Source organism: Balaenoptera physalus (assembly GCF_965194825.1).
Source record: "Balaenoptera physalus genome assembly, chromosome: 19".
Classification (NCBI taxonomy): Eukaryota; Metazoa; Chordata; class Mammalia; order Artiodactyla; family Balaenopteridae; genus Balaenoptera; species Balaenoptera physalus.
The window spans coordinates 60,845,005-60,866,429 of NC_138900.1; the positions used below are offsets into that span (position 1 = coordinate 60,845,005).

General features: G+C 40.9%; 2 protein-coding genes and 1 long non-coding RNA gene across 7 annotated transcripts in view; 2 read left to right on the forward strand and 1 right to left on the reverse strand.

Annotated features, from left to right (window-relative positions):
* Positions 1-21,425, forward strand: part of LOC309649344 — a 979,232-nt gene that overhangs the window by 931,401 nt on the left and 26,406 nt on the right. The gene's annotated exons all lie outside the window — the stretch shown is intronic.
* The window catches only part of CMC2 (C-X9-C motif containing 2), a gene marked incomplete at its 5' end in the record, with an annotated part of 39,191 nt that overhangs the window by 15,167 nt on the left and 2,599 nt on the right, over positions 1-21,425 (reverse strand). The gene's annotated exons all lie outside the window — the stretch shown is intronic.
* Positions 181-21,418, forward strand: CENPN (centromere protein N). Of its 4 annotated transcripts, none has more exons than XM_082439172.1 (11): positions 181-317; positions 2,872-3,052; positions 4,401-4,446; positions 6,804-6,863; positions 7,164-7,240; positions 13,303-13,479; positions 15,274-15,375; positions 16,636-16,699; positions 18,244-18,356; positions 20,396-20,522; positions 20,787-21,418. In XM_082439172.1, the coding sequence occupies exons 1-11, from the start codon at positions 286-288 to the stop codon at positions 20,867-20,869; spliced, it is 1,062 nt and encodes a 353-aa protein (XP_082295298.1). In that variant the 5' UTR covers positions 181-285; the 3' UTR covers positions 20,870-21,418. The 4 variants fall into 4 exon arrangements, with proteins under 4 accessions (XP_082295298.1, XP_082295299.1, XP_082295301.1 ...); XM_082439173.1 differs by having other exon boundaries at positions 271-317; positions 2,911-3,052; XM_082439175.1 differs by having other exon boundaries at positions 293-430.

Here is a 21,425-nt window from a genome sequence, read left to right on the forward strand (position 1 = left end):
TGGCGCTGTAGAGGGAGGGAGAGCGAGTCCGCGAAGGCGCGGCAGAGCCTGAACTTTAAGTCGAACCGACGAGCCAGATTTCGTGGCTGGGATTAAAGCATTCAAACAATATTCTCTGCTAAGAAGAGTGAGGCGGGGGCTCGGCGAGTTTCACTTCCGTCGCTCTCCCCACACGGTCCCCTGTGCCGAGGGTACAGTCCAAAGTTTGGGCTCCGGTGGGCGGGGCTCTAGGGCGGCGGGAACTGCAATTGGTGGCTTTGAAGGTGCAGCAGGCGGGAACAGCTGATGAGGAGAGAGCCGGCCGGCGATGTGGGACGGTAAGAGGACCCCTGGCGGCATGGCATCGGGCCCCCGAGCGTGGCGGGAGCCTTGAAAAAGCCACGTCCCACGCCTCTGAGGCGACTCTTTCACGACTGCCGCAAGTCCCAAGGTGCGGGATTGGCGCTTGGTCTCGGGCCGGAGGCTGGGGACTACAGTTGAGGCTGAGGTGAGGAGGGCGGTGACGCTGGAGCGTGACGTCACATCCGCCCGTGGTTGGGCGGGGCCTCACGTAGGGCCTGCGTCACGCTGGAGCCGCGCAGAGCTGTCACCGGCTAAACTTATCCCAGCCCTGGGTTGCTGCTTTCCCCAGAGTTGGGTGTCCTGGTTTTTGGTTAACCTTGGCGTCCGTCCTTTTTAGTCTTTGCAGCCTCTCGCATTACTCCTTCTGCTCCTTGTGGCAGCTCTTAGGCTGTGTAGATTTCCAGGAAAGTTACTTAAAAGGGACCTTTTTTGTCACGCGTTCATTCAGCTGTTCTATCTCGAGCACCAAGCCAAGCACTGTGCTAAGCGCTCAGATGTAAAAAGAAATTAGCTAATCACAGGGAATCAGAAGAGTTTTTTCGAGGGTTTTCCAACTTTATTGATGAGATTGCGTGGACTCTTTCTACCAGAATTCTTTAGAATGGCATTCCCAAAGTTTAGCCGGAATTAAGACTCTTAGTCTTAAAATGCAAAAATCTCAAGCCCTTCTCGGTCCCCCACACCCCCCCAGTTTAAATCGTTGGAGCCCACGAATCTGCATTTTAACAACCACCACCCCCCCACACCTCCAGTATTTTTGATGGGAGACGTTGGCTTGATATTGTCACCGACTGTTGGACCCTAATCCTTCCCAGGTTGTTTACCTCCTCGGGCACGGCTGCTTCAGGAGAGTCTCTAAGACTTCATTCCACAAGTATTTCCACTAGACAGTTCTTGGGCTGACACTGTTCTAGATTCTAGGAATGCAGCTATGAATAAGACAAACATAGTTCCTGCCCTAGTGAAGCTGAATCAAATATTTAATGCAATAAAGTAATCAATAAGCAAGATAATTTCAGATAGTTCTGTAAAGACAAGGTGGGGAAATAACTAGATTGGGTGGTCAGGGTAAGTTTCTCTGTGAAGAAGCACGGCTGAGACCTGAATTACAAGAGCCATGTGAATATGTGCAGAAGAACCTTCTAAGCAGGGGTCACCGCAGATGCAACGGCCCTTAGCTGAAGGGATACTCTTGTAATAGAGAAACTAGAAGGGCAGTGTAGCTGGAGCTCAGAAAGCCAAGGAGAGAGTGGTAGATGACAGGGAGGCAGGAACCAAACAACGCAGGGCCTTGTGGACCATGGTGAGGATTTTAGTCCTGACATTAAGGCAGGTGGGTCCTGCATCTGGACAAGGAAATGAGTCAGGCTCAATTTTCAGGATCCTGATGCTGCTCCCGCATTCTTAATTCAGTTATTTTTCTCTCTAAACAACTCCTAATCATTCCTCTTTATTTTTAACTATTGTTTTTAGTGTCTTTTCAAAGTATTGGCTTGGCCAAAAAGTTCATGCGGGTTTTGCCGTAAGATGTTACAGAAGAACCCGCACGAACTTTTTGGCCAACCCAATATATTCAACTACCCATATATTTTCAGAAGTGGGCGATGGTAATAAATTATATGCCGTGTTCAACACTTAAATGGTAGAAATACGTCACAGCCAGGATTCTTTTAGGGGAATCTCCTCTATTTGTCCTTGGAAATCCCATAGTCGTGGTGGAAGCAGGTGAGATTGACTGACTTCTGCCTCTGGTCATAAACACAGCCCTTCATGATCTCTGACCTCACCTCCTCCTCTGCCTTTTCACTCACCACTCTGACCTCTCTGGAGGCCTCCTTCTCCCTGTCCCTTGAAGGCCCCGAGGCTTTTGCACTTGCTGTTCCATCTGCCTGGAAAGCTCCTCCACCAGCTAGCCCCATGGCTCACTCTCCCTCCGCCAAGGATTGGCTCAAATGTCACCTTCTCTCTGAGGCCTGCTCTCCATCCCCACCACCCATTGCCAGCCTGCTCCACTTTCACTGCTTCCTAACACTGCTCTGTTTTCTCCTCAGCACTTACCACTTTTAACATTTTGGGTGATTTCCTGTTGCCTGTCTCTCCCAACTAGAAAGGACACTCCATGTTGGCAGGGATTTTTGTCTTTTTGGTTAAAGCTGTATCTATCCCCAGTGCCTAGAAAAGTGCCTGGCACACACGGGTGCTCAGTAATTTGATACATGAAAATCAGTAAATGAGTGAATGATTCACATGTCCTTGCCATCAAAAGATCGAAACACTCTAGCCAGGAAAGGAGGGAGAGCACAAATTTTTAAAAACTCTAAAACATATTTAAATGTACGCTTAAGGAGAAAATAATTTAATCCTCCTGTTGAAACACTGTTCGCAGAGCGCCTGAAAAATGGTAAACATTTGGGTGTTTGGCCTACAAATCAAAATTCTGGCTAAAAATATGCTGAAAATTCACTAAGTTACACTTTTGTGTTTGGTTAATACTTTATCGTGCTGTTTTTGGTTTTGTCTTTACGAAAGTGCCAAAGAGATGGATGAAACTGTTTCCGAGTTTTTCAGGAGGACCATCTTGAAAATCCCAATGACTGAAATGATGACAATACTAAAAACCTGGAATTTTTTGTCTGAAAATCAACTGCAGACTGTAAACTTCCGGCAAAGAAAGGAATCTCTTGTTCAGGACTTGGTTCTGCTTTGTGAGGTAACAGTGTTCAAAATGATTAACCTTCAACATGATGCTACCCTTTGGTTTTTTTCTTTCCTTTCCTTAGTCCAAAAGAGATGTAAGGTAGCTGCTAGGCTGTGAAGTTAGGAGGGCTATGTACCACTATAGTGGAAAGGGAACTAATTTTTTTTTTTTAATTTATTTATGGCTGCGTTGGGTCTTCGTTGCTGCACGCAGGCTTTCTCTAGTTGCGGCGAGCAAGGGCTACTCTTCGTTGCAGTGCACAGGCTTCTCAGTGTGGTGGCTTCTCTTGTTGCAGAGCACGGGCTCTAGGCGCGCGGGCTCCGTAGTTGTGGCTCGCAGGCTCTAGAGCGCAGGCTCAGTAGTTGTGGCGCACGGGCTTAGTTGCTCCGCGGCCTGTGGGATCTTCCCGGACCAGGGCTCGAACCCGTGTCCCCTGCATTGGCGGGTGGATTCTTAACCACTGCGCCTCCAGGGAAGCCCCTCCTCATACTTTTTTTTTTTTCACACACACTGTATTTTATTTTTACAAGCGATAGACTGTTCATTCATTTTTAAATAAATATACTTTATGACCCAGCAATTCCACTTCGAAATTTACATATATGGAAAACATAATAAAAAATGAGGTATATGTAATATCATAATTGATAAACATTTATATACCTAGTTATAGATATGTAAATATCTATATATAAAGATGTTAGCGAGCATTGTTTACACACAAAAAATTGGAAACAACTATACTTAGGAGATTAGATAAATAATGATACGTCCACATAAAATATTCTTTAACCATTAAAAAGAATAAACTAGATCTTTCTGTATAACACTGAAAGAAACTATATAATATGTAAACATATAAATGTGTGTGTATAGAGCAGTGGTTCTCAGCTGGGATGATTTTGTCTCCCAGAGGACACAATGTCTAGAGACGTTTTTGGGTGTCAAAACTGTGGGATTGGGGTGCTGCTGGCTTCCAGTGGGTAGAGGCCAGGAATGCTCCTTTACATCCTAGGACAGCTTCTACAACACAGCTTTATCTGACTCAAAATGTCACTAGCACCTGGCTGAGAAAACCTGGGATAGAGGAAATCTAGACGGATACCACAGATTAAAAAAAAAAAAAGTTAAAAGTGATAAATGAGGATTAGATCGGGGGAGAACAGTTGTGAGAACCTGTAATGAGACACGAATCAGAAGGTGTATGTGTTACTTAACAGGAGAGCAGAGATGGGAGACAGGTTGTCAGTAAAGTACTGAGAGGGCCCTCATCTGCTCTAAGCAATCCTAAAATGTGCTGTAGATGGGGTAGAACCACACCTATCACCACGATTACTAAAAATGATATATTCTCTTTCAGGAGAATCGTGCAAGTCTCAAGGATGCAGCCCTTTTAGACATCATTTGTAAGTTTTGGTGATTTGTATTTATGCTTAACCAGTCCAGTTGCATCAGAGAGGCAGTTTTGTATGTAACGGCTCAGATTCTAGAGTCAAGTTGACCTGGTTTCATATTTCATCTCTGTCACTTACCAGTCTTGTGTCCTTTGCCAAGTCACACGACCTTTTTTTAAGCCTCAGACTTTTCCTAACTAAAATGGACAATAACAGCTTCTACTTCACAGGATTGTTATGAGGGTTAAATAAGATAAGACTTGAAAAGCCGTTAGCACAGTAACTGGCATACAATAAGCACATAGTTAGTGTTTGTTAGGCTTTGTATTATTATTAACAGAATTTGAAAATAGATGTCTGCGAATGTGTTCTAATTACAGTGCAGCTTGTAAGGAGTGTAAGGATTAACACTGACCGCACTTGCACGTAGTGTGGTCATGGGGGCACTAAGTGGGAGAGGCACACATGGCTCTGGGGTCTGCATGTGCAACTAGAAGGAAAGTGGGCCCCCGGCTAAGATAGGAGACACTAGAGGTAGACCAAGCTTGTCACAAATATCATGGATTAGTCTAGCACGTGTTCTATTTGAGGAAATGTCTGCATTTGTATTTAAGTCCTTGCCATTTATCATGAACTTCTACACGGGGTTTAAAAGAATCATTAACAACAAAAAGTTTTTAATCTCCATTATTACGATAACAACCTTATTCAAAGATCATTTAGCAGGCCATCTGAACTCTGAAACATAGAACCAAGGAAGAAAATACCGGAAAGAAACAAAACCCTTTGGATGCTATCTTTCAGGGCAGGCATCACATTATACCTGATTACACCTGTTTTGGACAGAACTGGATAATCAAGAATTGTCAGGCCATCGCCATAAATGGGGTGGGATGGGGAGACAAGGACGCCAAGGCACCAGAAAAAGAAAAAAAAAAAAGACACAGGACAAGAAAAGTAATAAGACATTCTTAAGTTATTTGGGGTATATAGTGACGCTAAGGTTAGTGAAAATGGTAAAGCAGAATGAATACTTTGTTTATACTATATTCAAGACATTTTGTTCAGAAATGAGTAGAAGTACAAATCTGGGCAGCCAAAAACCAAGGAAGTGGTCAGGATGCCCCCCTCAGCCAAGGGCAGTAGCCTCTTTTGTGTAGGTTTGGAAAAGTTTAAAGCTGACTAGCAGCTTGCAGGCCTAGGGGAGGGTTGGCTGACCAGACTTTGATTCTTTTGCTGACCATGTTCTACTAGGCCTATGTCCTTCAGTTAACCATGGTTTTCATAAGAAACACTAAACTTGTTGTATACTCCATCATTCCCATTACTGAGAGATTTTATTAGCAAGCTCAAATTACCATCTGAACTTAAATACACAGATTGAATTCAAAGAACACAAAGAAATGTGCTGATAACTTAAGAAAAACTATTGCTAGACTTCTAAAATAAATACTAAGAAAAAAAGAAAAGTAATAAGACAAAGGCACAGCAGGTTGGTGCCATTGAGTATTGGGGCCAACAGCCCCTCTTATGGGGTGCAGAGCACCTTGGTCCTAGGTCCAAAGACACAGGGATGCAGACCGAGGTCAGCACAGGGACAGAATAAAGCCAGGAGGATAATATGTTGGGACTGAACTCAGTAACTTCCTAGGCCCATTTTTACTCCAAGATACTCTGAAGTTTGTAACTCCTGGAGGGTGTCTTCTATATCATACATTCATTCATTCATTCATCAAATATATATGTTTAATGCCAGCCAGTGGCTAGACACTGGGACTACAGCAGTGAACAAGACTAAGTCCAATATCCCACAGGTACAAGCAGTGTACAAATGAACATCTAAATGTATGCTGTAATGTCAGGTAGTGGTAAGTACTATGAAGGAAACTAAAGCAGGGCGGGATGGGGGGTCGATTTTGGTAGGGTGTTCAGGGTAGGCTGTTCTGCACTGTGGCATTTTAGTAGAGACCAGAATGAGATGTGCAGCGAGCTAGGAGAAGAGTGCTCCAGACTAAGGAAAGCCAATAGAAACACCAGTTCCGGGAGCACGTCATCCCTGGCTTGCTGCATAGATGCAGCAGTCTGTGGAGTAGACCTGTGTGGACAGAATAAATGGTCTAAGAATTAATGCTAAATCTCTACTATACTAATTCTTTATGACTTGTTTTATTTGTCTGGAGTAAATTTAATCCATTTAAAATCTATATTTTAAATAAAGATCTGTATAACTTAATTCGTAAATTACTGTTATTTTTCTCCACTTTCACATTATTAAAAATATGTATTTATAAGTTGAAAGTTCTCTGATATGATAGTTACTTGAAAGTTCTCTTGATATAATAGTAATAAGCTCTTCCTCCCTGTCTCAGATACTCAATTTCATCGGCATCAGAAAGTTTGGGATGTTTTTCAGATGAGTAAAGGACCAGGTAATGTTTTCCATTTTTAACTGAACACTTGTATTTGATGTTTTGGCAATTTAAAAATGAGTAGCAGTTTGTTCCTCTTAAGTCTCTTTTCTTTCCAAATGCGGTGATTATTACTCATGTATAGAAAAATGAGAAATATATCTGGTGATGCTCTGTCAGGGGTACCAGCAGCGTTTGTATGATTTGATCATTACTGCTCCTTGAGGTTACACCAAATGCTTATCTTCAGGATCTTTGTAAATGTATTGAAGACACTGTAGCTCCCTTGATTTTTCTTTATTTTTCTTTTCATTTTGACAGGTGAAGACATTGACCTTTTTGATATGGAGCAATTCAAAAGTTCATTCAAGAAAATTCTTAAGAGAGCATTAAAAAATGTAAGAATAAAATTTATCTGAATTTCCATAAAATTCAATTTCATGGCATCTGTGCTCTTGAAATTCGCTACTACATTATTTTTTTTCAATTTGTAAGAATTTCAGTTAGTAATATTCCATACTGTTCTATTCTGTATCAAAGACAAACAAAACTTTCCTCTCCCCTTACCTCTCAGTTCAGGGGTATTGCTGCTTTCTCAAGAGCAGTACTGCCCAGTAGGACTGGATGGAAGTGTTCAGCGATGGAAATGTTCTAGATCAGCACCGTCCAGGACCCAGCTAGCAGGCACGTGTGGCTACTGAGCACTTGAAGTGTGGCTGGTGTGACTGAGAAACTAAAATGTTCGTCGTGTTTAACTGTAATGAATTTTAGTTAAATGGCCCTAGGTGCCTCGTGGCCACAACGTTAGGGTAGCTCGAGAGCACCGAAGAGTCCTCAGCTCCCAGTCTGTTTCCACAGGTACCACCTCAACATCTTATCCTAGGTTGAGGTGATTGCTTTTTTTTTTTTTTTAATTTTTATTTTATATTGGAGTATAGTTGATTAACAATGATGTGTTACAGGCATACAGGAAAGTGATTCAGTTATACCCATACAAGTATCCATTCTTTTTCAAATTCTTTTCCCATTTAGGTTATTACAGAATATTGAGCCAAGTTCCCTCCGGTATACAGTCGGTCCTGAGGTGATCACTTTTTAACAGCCTCCCCTACTTCATTCCCTTTCCACCTTACTCTGCCTTAGTCCTCCTTGCATATAAAGACAAGCCAAAAACTCTGTCCCATTCACCATGCTCTGGCCGTCCTCTCTGGCATAGTGGTGTTCCCTCTTCTCTGATAAACTCCTTGACCTGTCTCTCCATCCCCTTACCTCATCCTGTCTCTAACTGGTCCTGCTTTCTACTTACCCACCTGTCACCCAACATATTCCCTCATCTCCTTTCTTATAATGACCCTCTGTGTGTGCTGTGAATCCATCTCCTATGTCCTCATCCAACATACCTGCTTTATTTTCCTCTGTTCTCTTGCATCCTTAATCTCTTGCCTCTTCTGATTCCTACTCTACTGCTTATAAATGTGCTCAGGTCTCAGTAAAAGTACATCCTTTCCCCAGGCTCATCCTCAAGCTCTTTTCTTTCTGCCACAAGACTCTTGGAGGGAAATATTTCTTCTTGCTCCTGATGTGTCACACACGTGGAAGCAATCCCATTGGTCCCTCCTCACCGCCTCCTTCACTTTCCTCCAGCAGGAGCAGGGCCTTAGCCTGAGTGAGAGCAGCTGCCTGCAGGGAGCACCTACTCTGGTCTATTCCTCCAGGGCCGGCTCTGCACCTGCAGGGAGACCACTCAGAGTGGTCCTGCCAGTTACCATGTAGGCTGCTCTGCCTGCTTCTGGATTTGGTATCAGGAGGGCCACTTGCCTGGAGCAAACTCCCCATTCCTTTAATCGCTGTATTTTTTAAAACACTTCAATAACCCTTAAGACAAGTCAACCCGGCCCCTACCCCCAATTACTCTTCTTTGTCAAAAATGTCCTGTTTCTCCAGATGAATCTTAGAAACATTTTCTCAGGTTTACAGAACAAAACAAAATCTTCAGCCTTTTGAGTAGGGGTGCATTTATTTATTTTTTGACTGTGCCACACGGCTTATAGAATCTTAGCTCCCTGACCAGCGATTGAACCCAGGACCTCAGCAGTGAGAGCGCAGAGTCCTAACCACTGGACCACCAGGGAATTCCCTGCATTTAATTTATAAATTAATTCAAAGAAAATTGTGAACCAAGAGAAGGTATGTCTCCTTTTTTTTTAAATTTTGTGAATAAGCAAGCACTTTTTTCTACCTCGCTCCTAAGTTCTTATTTTGGATTATATTATTTGAAAACTCTTCTTACCATGAAATTATGAACTTTGCAGACGTTACAGGAGAGTCCTGTCTGGACTGTGGCTGTGGCACATGCACCTGCTTTTTTTTTTTTTTAAAACAAAGAGCCTCATTACCACATAACCCCTGGCCAGCCCTCCAAAAGTGTTGTGGATATGTGGTTTGGACCCTTCTGGAAGCAGCCTTCTTATGAAGGTGAACATGACTGGCTAACTCATCTTGAGAAACACTCGCAGCAAACACTCCCACCCTACTTCACCCAAAACAAGAAACCTAGAGAGTGTCTCTCTCTCTCTCGGGTCCAGTTCAGTTTCTCTGCATCTTCCCTCCCAGCACCTTCTCCTCACCTGATGGTCTTTCCTGTCCCCCTTTTAAGCACCAGGAACTTCTGTTCTCTTAACCCCAGGCCACTGCCCTCACCACGCAAGGAGAAAAGAGTCTGAAATACTCACATTTCCTCCCACTTTGATGCCCATGTGTTTCAGTTGTTAGATTTCTCTTTTCTTATCACTATCAAAAGCTTTTGCCTCCTGAATGAATTTCAGGCACACTAGCGGTGGAGGCTGGGGGGACAAAGGAGCTTTTTTACTGATCATATCTGTCCTGCCTGAAAGGCCAGCTAGAGAGTGACATGCTGTGTATGCGGCAGGTTTTAGATGAGGAGGATGAGCAGGTAAAGGCCGTGTGTCTTCTCTGTCTCCCCGTCCCTCTACTCCGAGGTGGCCCACATGTCCTCACCCCCTTCCTCAACTGACTGAGGACTCCCGGCTTATCTCCACCTTCCTCCACATAACTTAACTAGTGGCTGGATAACCCCACTTTCCCAAAGGCTGATGATGGTGACGTCATGACAAAAAGCATCTCCTCGTGCCCAGGAGTGAAGAGTGACTCACCTGCTGCTCTAGGACAGGCACCTTAACCTTTTTGTGCCAAGGACCCTTTGGCTACTAGTGAAGCTTAGGGACCACTTCTCAGAAAAGTGTATTTAAATGCTATAAAATAAAATCCATAGACTCACAGGGGAAACAAATGATATTTAAAATACAGTTATTAAGGTATTAAAATGCCAAATTGTGATAAGTAATGCATGTGCTTCTTTATTAACACAATAAATAATCCCATGATGGGTCTAAAAGCAACTAGTTTCAAAGTACTAATAGGTGTAAATGATATTTTTGAGGCATGTGCAACAGTTATGATAAGAGTATTTGGGATTTCTATGGACAACAAAGTAACAGGTCCTAAAATTCCACTGTTTTGATGCCTACTTTCCAATTGAAGGAGATGCTAAATTTCAGTTAGAAATTAGTACAAATAAAGATGAAATTTTTCCCCCACCAAGTCCACAGATGCCCTGAATTCTAACCATGGGCTTCAGGTAAAGAACTCCTGCCCTGAACCAATGGGGGAAAGAAGCTGATATGAGAGGACACAGGGACCCTAACTGGGGAGTGATGGGTGGAGAGTGAGTGAGTGAGTGTGTGTCTGTGTGTGTGTGTGTGTGTGTGTGTGTGTGTGTGTGTGTGAGAGAGAGAGAGAGAGGGAAGATTAACTGCACATCTTACCAGGTAAAACTCTTCAAAATACAAAGTTCTTGGAAAAACTTACAAAGAAGAGACAAACTAAAAACTGTTTAACTTGTAAGGTAGCACACTTTCTGTCCCTTTCTATGCCTGTATCATGTAGTATAATAATGATGGTCTGTGTTTAAGTATGTTAATGTGTTAAATATGTGGTGATTCTTTGTATCGTAAGCTTCATTTGATTCTCACGCCAAACATACGTATGTTCAGTAGCTTGTGGGCCTTGGCCAGTTACTGACAGTTGATGGCTAGTGGAGGATACCCTGGCCAAGAGAACAGTCCCAGTTTCGCCAAACCACTTAGGACCCTTGGCCACACTCGTTTATGTCATCTTAAATTTTTTTTTTTTTAATTTTTTGGCTGTGCCACATGGCATGTGGGATCTTAGTTCCCTGACCAGGGATCAAACCCGCGCCCCCCACATTGGAAGCACGGAGTCTTAACCACTGGACCGCCAGGGAAGTCCCTTGGCTGCACTCGTTTAAGCTTGAGCAATATTAATCTGAGCTCTCCTCTGTGAAACGCTTTATCCCAGGTATTGCAGGATGATATCCATTGAGGTAGTTTCTTGGGAAAATAATAAATGTCTATATTTGGGCCCTGCCTCTACAGGTATCTGAGTATCTTCTTTACTGTAAGAATGTGAGATGGAGCATTGGCCAGCCAGGCCAGGATTACACTGACTCTGTGGATGCCCTTTCCTCTTAGCCTACTGATTTTTAACCTTTGTTTGGACTATAGAGCCTTATGAAAATTTTGATAAGTGGCATAGCACCTCTCTAGAAAAGCATACCTTTAGACATGTCCATCCAATGGTGCATCCAATTCAGGAGGTCACAGACCTCTTTAAGTCCCTTCATGAGCCCTCACTTGTTATCCTCATTCTAGACTAGCGACTACCTGACTCCGTTGAATGCTACCAGTTTTCTCCTAGTGAAAATGTGCCCTCCGTATACTACACTCAATGTTGACTTTACACACTTTTCTTTTGTAATGTGATGCAAAGAGGCTATTCAGAATAAGATCCTGTCCTCTTCCATTCGAGCTGGCAGAGGTCCACTGCATGCCTGTTGGGGCCAAGGGCTGTGCTGCTCACCCAGGGGAAGGTCAGACTACTCTGTACCCTCCATGCCCCTTGTCCTGGGTTCCTTGTCTGATACACTGAGGAAATTTGGGGAAGCAACCAGATAAAGAGTGGGCAGAGTCAAAATACAGTCGGCCCTCCATATACATGGGTTCCGCACCCATGGATTCAACCAACCACAAATTGAATATATTCAGGAAAAAAAATTCTAGAAAGTTCCAAAAAGCAAAACTTGAATTTGCTTTGGGTCAGCAACTGTTTACATAGCATTCATGTTGTATTTATGATTATTTACATGGCATTTACTTTCTATTAGGTATTATAAGTAACCTGGAAATGATTTAAAGTATGTGGGAGGATCTCATAGGTTATTTGCAATTACTACACCATTTTATATAAGAGACTTGAGCATCCTCGGATTTTGGTATCCTGGTATCTGAGAGGGGTCCTGGAACCAATCACCCAGAATCCTTAGGGACAACTGTAACTGCCTTCTTTGCTCATGTCAGCAGCCATGTGATCACCAGGAATAAGATACAAGACGGAGGAAATAAAGAGATGTGAGCAGGGGATTCCCTGGTGGTCCAGTGGTTAGAATTCCACACTCTCACTGCTGAGGGCCCGGGTTCAATCCCTGGTCAGGGAACTAAGATCCCACAAGCTGCGCAGCACAGCCAGGAAAAAAAAAACAAGGATGTGGGCAAGCCAAGTGCGCCTGTCTCAAGTATCTCCAGGGTCTGAGCTGCAAGGGGGGCTAATAATCTAGGAGTGAGCTATTAAATTCCATAGAAACTGGCAATCATATTTAAAAGTTTAGAAAGGTCTATATTTTATCCATGAAATGGAAACCGTGTAGAATTTCTTATAGTCTCGCTATGTAACTTTGCTTTGGGGTAATTTTTAGCACCTGAGCTAAATGCATAAAAGCATTAGGATTAGTATTTTTTTAAGCCCACTGCTACATAGAAATCTTACTATTAAACTTTACAGTGCACGCTAGGTCTGTGTTCAGTGCTAAAAATGCTTCCTTATAAGATATCTCATTTGTGAGGCTGCCTTGCTTCATAAACTCTTACAGTTTTTCAGAACAAAGCCCAAGAAATTATTGAAAATTTCTGATGTCATATCCTGCTTGTAGGATTTAAAATTTTTTTCCTTCCAAAAGACTTTGCAAGGCATGAATGTATCTTTACAAAACGACCACAAAATATTTTCCCAAAGATTTCCCAAAACACTGTAATGAAAAGTAGGAGAGGGACTTCCCTGGTGGTCCAGTGGTTAAGACTCCATGCTTCCACTGCAGGGGGCATGGCTTCAATCCCTGGCTGGGGAACTAAGATCCTGCATGCCTCACGGCACGGCCCAAAAAAAAAAAAACAGAGGAGAAAAGACTGCCAGATCTCAGCCGGTGTGCAAGATTATAGTAACATCCTTCACCCCTAAAAAGCACCTGTTGTTGGTGCCACATGAGATTTTAATTAGGAAACTTACATCTTTTTTTTTTTTAAATAAGGTGACAGTCAGCTTCAGAGACGCTGAGGAGAATGCAGTATGGATTCGAATTGCCTGGGGAACACAGTATAGAAAGCCAAACCAGTACAAACCTGCTTACGTGGTGTATTATTCCCAAACTCCATATGCCTTCACTTCTTCCTCCCAACTGAAAAGCAATCTACCCCTTCTGGGTCAGGTATGGAACCAATTACTATAAGCTATAACTCTGTATTATCCTTATCTCAGGTCCATGTAGGTTTAAACTGCTCAATATCATTTGATATAAAATGCGACCTGTAGGGGGACTTCCCTGGCGGTCCAGTGGTTAAGACTCCGCGCTTCCACTGCATGGGGCACAGGTTCAGTCCGTGGTCAGGGAACTAAGATCCAGTATGCTGCATGGCGCAGCCAAATAAAAAAATACCACCTGTAATTCTTGATCTCCTAAAATAAGAAGCAGAAAGTGTTATTATTCTACAAGTAGGAGCACAGCATAAGCATTGGTTTAGAACTCTTCATTACTGTCTTGTAATTGAGAAGTAGTACACAATCAAGGTAAAAATCCAACCAACATAGAAGTCTCTGAACAGTCTTTTAAGACTCCATACCCTTCTGCGCAGTCCCACTCACCCAAAATAACTGCTTTTAACAGTTCTGCTATTTCCTTTCAGAAGATGTTTTATTACAAAAACCACGCTGGTACATAGGGTCTGTAATTTGCTTTTTCTAACTTAACAGAACATTTCAATGAGGTTACATATGAATGTACCTCACTACATTTTCATGACCTCATCATTTGCCTATTAATGAACATTACTTTCATTTGTAACCATTTTCCCCACATTACATACACAAGAAGAGTGCTTTAACAGAAGATGGTCCCCTGGTCAGAGCCTGCTTCTGTTTATGGCTCTGCCTTTGGTATCACAGGCTTCCTAGCATCTTCCCCCAAATAAGCCCTCCCTAAATTAGCCTGGCAACTGCTGCTGCTTCCACCGTCTTAACATGCACAACTACAATGGTGCTTCAGTTGGTTCCAGAGCTGATTGTAGATAAGCAGCCCTGCCGTCCTGGCTGCATCATCTCTAGTGCCGAGTAGAACACCAAGTCCTCCAGGCAGGCGGACTTGTCATTTAAGTTCCTTAGGTGTTTACTGAAATGGCAGAAGGATTGCTACTGCTGCTCACTTCTGTTTCTTTCTAACACTTAACTCTCCTTTACATCTGGAGTCTCTTCCTCCACAATAAACAGTGGTTTTCCATCCACTGACAGCCAGGTGAGTCCACCATATCCCACCTAGTTTAAACATCGCCCCAAAAGCTAATGTTCTTTTCTAATGTGTATCTTAAGGCAAACCTATTTCTACCCTCTAGTTCCAGGTAAATACCTATGCTACTAATTCTGTTTCAGTCTTCCAACTTGTTTCCCCAGACGATGGGAAGCTTTTATAAGTTGCATTTAATTTGCACTTTTTTCTTCAAAATTTGTCCTAGAGCGTACATACATATTTGCATTTTTGTATGGCAGTATCGTAGTATTAATGACTAGTGATCAAAAATGGTAACATTTGAGTATTCACTGTTTATTCTTAACTCTGAATTTCATTTATTATAATTCCTAACTTTAAACAGGATCGCTTTGGGACTTCCCTGGTGGTCCAGTGGTTAAGAGTCCGTGCTTCCACTGCAGGGGGCACGGATTTGATCCCTGGTTGGGGAACTAAGATCCCACATGCTGCTTGGTGCAGCCAAGAATTAAAAAATATATATTTTTTTAAATAAAAAAAATAAACAGGATCACTTTTCTAAAAATGGTATTACAAAAGACCTTGCATTTGTGAGAATCTTAATGCCATTAGCCCCTGTTTTCGTTTTTCAAGCTAAGTAACAGGCCATGAGATTTAATTGTTCTGGATTTTTTCCTGAACAAGTATTGTAAATACAGAGATAGACACAGTAATGCTAATAGTCTTGCTAATTTTCCCTTCAAGGCACTGACAATTGCTAGCAAACACCATCAGATTGTGAAAATGGACCTCAGAAGCCGGTATCTGGACTCTCTTAAGGCTATTGTTTTTAAACAGTATAATCAGGTGAGCCCATCAGTGACTATTTAAAGTTAAGTCTCCATTTTCTCTTTCACACATAATTTAGAAGCTGAGCAGGTGGGAAAGTCTACCTCCAGTGACAGGAGATCACGTCAGATATCCCTGAAGTGCAGAAAGTTTTCAGTTAACATGAAAGGAAACAATATAATTTCTCACTCTCATCTTTTTATAGTTGCGTTGTATTTTATACTGCCCATTAGTCATTGGGGTCTATGTTATAGGTCCCCATTTCCAAATCATCTATTCCAATCAGAATTTATTTTCTCTTCAGAGTAACTCGACACTGTCTTTTGAAGCTGATTATATTATTCTGTTCTGCAAGAGAGAAGCAGATTTTTTTGTCCCATCAGTCAAGCAGCTGATACAGGAGTTGGAAGTAAAGGAGAAGGCATTGGTTTATTAAGTCCCACAATTTATTTGTCAAAATTATTTGAACGCATTGTTCCCCTTTAATGATAAGAACGGATCTGGCCTTGCTCCCAGGCTCAGGGATTTTTTTTTTTTTTTCCTCTGCATGGCATCTGTGTGCTCATATGTTCAGACTCCTATAGGATTGTTAAGGCTCTGTGTATATCTTTGAGCCCTTAGGTATGTTATACTTATGTATTTTCATCTGTTCTAAGTAGAAAGAAGTGATGGCTCTCTGCAAGCTACTCTTTAAGGAAAAAATCTAACATTAAGAAGTTAGATAATGATTTTCTCCCACAGCAGCCCTCCCCTCTTACCTACCACCCTCCTACCAAATTGCTATCAACGGTTCTCCTATGACAGTTGCATTTCTAGGAAAATTCATATTGTCAAACACTTAATTATAAAAACAATGGCTTCAGTGGGGAAAGTAAGTGAAGGGGTCTGAGAGGTTCAGACTTACAATAGGAAAATTACTTTTCGATAAGGAATCTCAGCAAATTTTTTACAGTTATAAAGACATAGATATAAAGCTGAAACATCACATTGTAAATGCTGCCTCTGATTCCTCTAGCTTTTGCATTCACCAGCTATACTTCTTCCAGATCCATTTTTCACGTTAACAAGGTACAGAGCTCCTCAAACAAAGCAGCCATGTTGCTGGCATTCTCTAGGAGAAATGCTCAACTCAGTATGCAAATGGCCTCAAATCTTTGTGTTGGGAAAAACTAAAGATAAGATTTGCCATACTTTTGTACATTAAAACCAATTAATATCTATACTTCAAGGTGATAAAATTCGGAAAACATTCACTATTTTCTTTTTTCTTTTTCCTAGACCTTTGAAACTCACAACTCTACTACACCTCTACAAGAAAGAAGCCTTGGGCTAGATATAAATAGTATGTGTGTTTTAAGATAAAACTGAAATTTGGAAGGACATTCCTTTTCAGATTTCTGTCACCCAGGAAAACATTTATGTACTAGGATTGTGATTCAAAAGTATTTACTGTTTTCAGAAAATTGAAAATTAAATTTCTGTTGAAGTGGGGAAGCTAAGCTACCATAATCTCTTTTAGAATTTACTAGACTGGCATCTAATAATAATCACAACAAAAACAAAAATTAACTAACAGTTGTTGAGCATTTCTTCTGTGCCAGGCACCATACTAAGGTGTTTATATGAGTCATTTCCTATTTCTTCACAGCAGTCCCATGAACAAGCTCTTTTCATCAGGAAACTGGGTTTCAGAGAGGTTTAGTAACTTGTGAGGCAAAATCACATAGCTAGGAATTGGCAAAGCCAGGAGTGAAATCCGAATCTGAGCCTGGAGCCCAGGCTCTTAATGCTTCCTGAGTACTTTATTGCATCTCGCAGGTATTGCGTTATTTACAAATTGAAGGTTTGTGGCAACCCTGCGTTGAGCAAATCTCTCGGCGCCATTTTTCCAGCAGCATTTGCTCATTTCATGTCTCTGTGTCACATTTTCGTAATTCTCACAATATTTCAAACTTTTTCATTATTATTATATTTGTTACGGTGATCTGTGATCAGTGATCTTTGATGTTACTATTGCAAAAAGATTACAACTCCCTGAGGGCTCAGATGATGGTTAGCATTTTTTAGCAATAAAGTACTTTTTAAATAAGGTATGTACATTGTCCTTTTAGACATAACACTGTTGCACATTTAATAGACTGCAGTACAGTATAAACATAACTTTTATATGCACTGGGAAACTAAAAACTTCATGTGACTCACTTTATTGCAGTGGTATATAACTGCACCTGCTTATCTCTGAGGTGCGCCTGTAATCAGAATTGTTACGCTGTTGGTACTCACAGGTGACATGAGTCCTTTCCTAGAAAACCCAAGACAATAGAGTATGAAACTACTAATGTGGATCAGAAAGTTCAGAAAAGTGATGGGGTACAATATAGATTTATAAAAATGAAAATGTTCCTCTCTCTTGGCAGTGATTTGGCAATAAAATGAAATGGTACAGCCATTATGAACTAAACATATTTATGACTTTCCAATGGCATAAGAACTGCTATTGATTTTATGTTAAGTAAAGAAAGCAGGATACAAAATTGTGTGTATTTTATAATCCCAGTTTAAAAAATACATATCTTTTTATTCACTGAAAAAAGGGTTAGACAAATAGATTAAAATGTTAACAGTACTTATCTCTGTGTGGTGGAATTATGGGTGATTTTTATTTTCTCTTACCAGCCTATACTTTCCAGCTTTTCAACAATAAGAAATTATTACAATCGAGAAGAAACAGTAAACATTATTTTTAAGTTATACAAGCAAGTTGAAAGGTTAGGAATGAAAGGATGATACTTTATGGATGAAATATATTAACATATATAAAATATATAATATTATAATAATATTAAATATATAACAGCTGTTTCTCTTGAAATCTTCCATCTGTAGTGGATTCAAGGATCATTCATGAAAACAAAATAGAAAAAGAGAGAGTCCAGAGAGTGACTCAAGAAATTTTTGGAGACTATCCACAACCAAGACTAGAATTTGCACAATATAAGGTAGGACACTGCTATAAACTAACTACAAGTTATCAATATTTTTTAAAAAGAACTAAAACTGTAAGTGGAAAACAGATCTAAGAAACTGTCTCTCATTCATTTGTCACTTTAATGTTGTATAATAAGTTTATGAGTTAAAATAGACTTCTTTATCATATTTAGTAAGTTCCTCTGTTGCAAAGGAGACCTTTGGAAATTTTGAATTTGCCTTTTCATTTCACCTTTCATATTAATTCAGTTATGTATAACCAGCTGTGATCTGTATTTTTGAGAAAAAAAAAAAAAAAAGGTAGGTTATACCTTTCTAGCCCACCCACACCTAGAACAATGCTTGCACACGGTCAGTGCTCATAAATACTTTTTAAATAAAAGAGTGAGTAAATAAGTCATTACAAAGCCCAGTTGGCATCACGTGGAGAAAACCCAGCAGCCTGCAAACCTGGCTCGTTCCAGAAGCTTGCCCACCAGGAAAGCCAGGTGGGGGGCAAGCCCATGGCCACCATTAGAAGAATTCAAGGCTTTATATCACGATCACCCTAGTCTAATACTCATGATCATACTCCTAACACCCCCTCCCCTCAAACCTTCCAATAAAATTCTTTCTGCTTAGAAGGAACCTTCTGCAGCTACGGACCACACTTTAAGTCTACCATTGATCTGCTCACTCAGGCCCAGTGCCTGTTTGGTTTGATTTGTTTTTAGTGGGAAAAGTTGACTGACACCTTTCAAGTTATGCTCCCTGGATGGCAGGTTTCAACCCATTTCTTTTGAACAGCTCACACTCTTAAGACAGTCATTCTCAAAATGTGGTCCCTGGACCAGCAGAATCAGCCTCAGCTGGGAATATGGGTAAGAAATGCAGGTTCTTGGCCCCATTCTAGTCCTACTGGATCACGGACTCTGGAGGTGGGTCCCAGACATCTGTCTTCACAAGCCCTCTAGCCGATTCTGCACAGAGAACCACTGATGTAGGATACATAAGGTTTAGTCCACAAAACTTCTCTTTATACACATCTTAGAATGGGTCTATTCTATAGGTCAAGGCACACATTTATTCATACCTGCTACTAATTTTTCCTTACCTTTTCTATTTTGAAAAATGTCAAACCTTCAGAAAACATGCAAGAATATTACAATGAGCATTCATTTCCCCTTTGTTTCAAAATTTACTAATCGTTAACATTTTGCCACATCTGCTTTCTTTCTTTCTCTTTCTTTATTCTGAACCATTTGAATTAGTTGCAGACATTACTCACCCTCTAAATATTTCAGCATTCTGTCTCTAAATTTTAAGAATCATTTTAAGTTAAAAAAATGAAGTTAGAATCTAAGAGCCAAGTACCTACTGAAGTAGCAGTACTTATATATTTGATGATATGAAGGAACTGTTATTAATTTTTTTAGGTGTGGTAATGTGATGGGGGTGAAGTTTTGAAAAAAGAGTCCTTTTTAGGACTCTTTTAGATACATTGAAATATTTGCAGGTGGGACACTATGGTGTCTTGGATTTGCTTCGAAATAATCCAGTGGGGGTGGGCAGTAGGGAACGGAAGGTCGAGTAATGGATGGAACAAGACCAGTCATTGTTTCAGCTGGGTGATGTGCACGTGGGGACTCATTACACTGCGCTCCTCACTTTTGTATGTTTTCTAAATCTTCTATAATAAGAAGTTAAACTGCGGTAGTGACTCAAAACACATGACATTTTTACATTGAAATGACAGATTAAAAAAAACAGTGCTCATTTTCCATTAAGAATGCAAACCTAATGCTCAGGTAAAGGGCACCTGAGGGCGGAACTGACATGCAAGGTCTCCTGTGTGTCAGGCACTGTGCACGCTTGGCTTTTTGCATGTGATATTGTTGGATATACTGGTTGCCCTCAACGTTTGCAATTAGCAAATTAAATGGTTCCCACCCCCATTAGTCCCTGTGTTTCTTGATAACAAGAATTAGTGAAATACATAATCCTATTTCTTTATATTTTGCCATTGCAACTGATATATTTAATCGTCACTTAAAAATATATCTGTTGACAGCTTGAAACGAAATTCAAAAGTGACCTAAATGGGGGCATCCTGGCTGAGAGAGAAGAACCCCTCCGGTGCCTGGTTAAGTTCTCTAGCCCCCATCTTCTGGAAGCACTGAAATCCTTAGCACCAGCCGGTAAGTAGTCAGCATACTTCATCAGCCAGAAGAATTAACAACATACTACATTCGATCCTCTCTTTGCTGACTAATTGCCCCTGAGCTTTCTCGTGGCTCTCGTCTGCTATCCCATCATGCCCTGTTTTGCATATTCTGCTTCACTTAATTGGGGTCCATGATCCACCCTCTAATCTTGGTCATTTTTAAACTGACTCAAATCGTTGTCCCTGTGATTATTTTCATTTTCTTTTCTTTTCTTTTTTTTTTTTTTTTTAATTTCAGGTATTGCAGATGCACCACTTTCTCCATTGCTCACTTGCATACCCAATAAGGGAATGAATTATTTTAAAATTAGAGATAAATAAGATGTATGTGGTTTTGTAAGCACAGCATCCTTGACTGTATTGCATATGCATTTTATAATGACTAGCTGGATAGCTTCTATCTGCAAACTTGTTTTAGAGATTAATCCTTGATGTTGACGATTTAGAAATGTTCAGTATAATTCTTGGGACTGATTCTTTCCTCCTCCTGCAAAGCATAGCAGTTGTGGGACTTTAAGATGTGACAGGATGTCTTTTTTTCTCACTCCTATCTCTCCTCAATCCTGGAGAGGTCTGGTTCCAGTTGCTGGTTTCCAGGGATTTTCTCTTAAGCCTTGGATCACAGAAAGAAGCAACAAGAAACTATACCCAACCCAAAACTTTCCAGGAGAATCATAAAATTGGTCCATTCAAAAGGTAGAATTGGGCCCATTAAGTTATTATTGCAGGAGGTAGCCTATCAGTTGATTCAGCTATATAAAATAATGATTTCATTGTAAATATGATACTTCTCATCTATTTTATCATACATATGGCATTCCAACTGACAGATAATATACAGGTTTGTGAATAAAGATATTTAAAAACAGGTGTATCG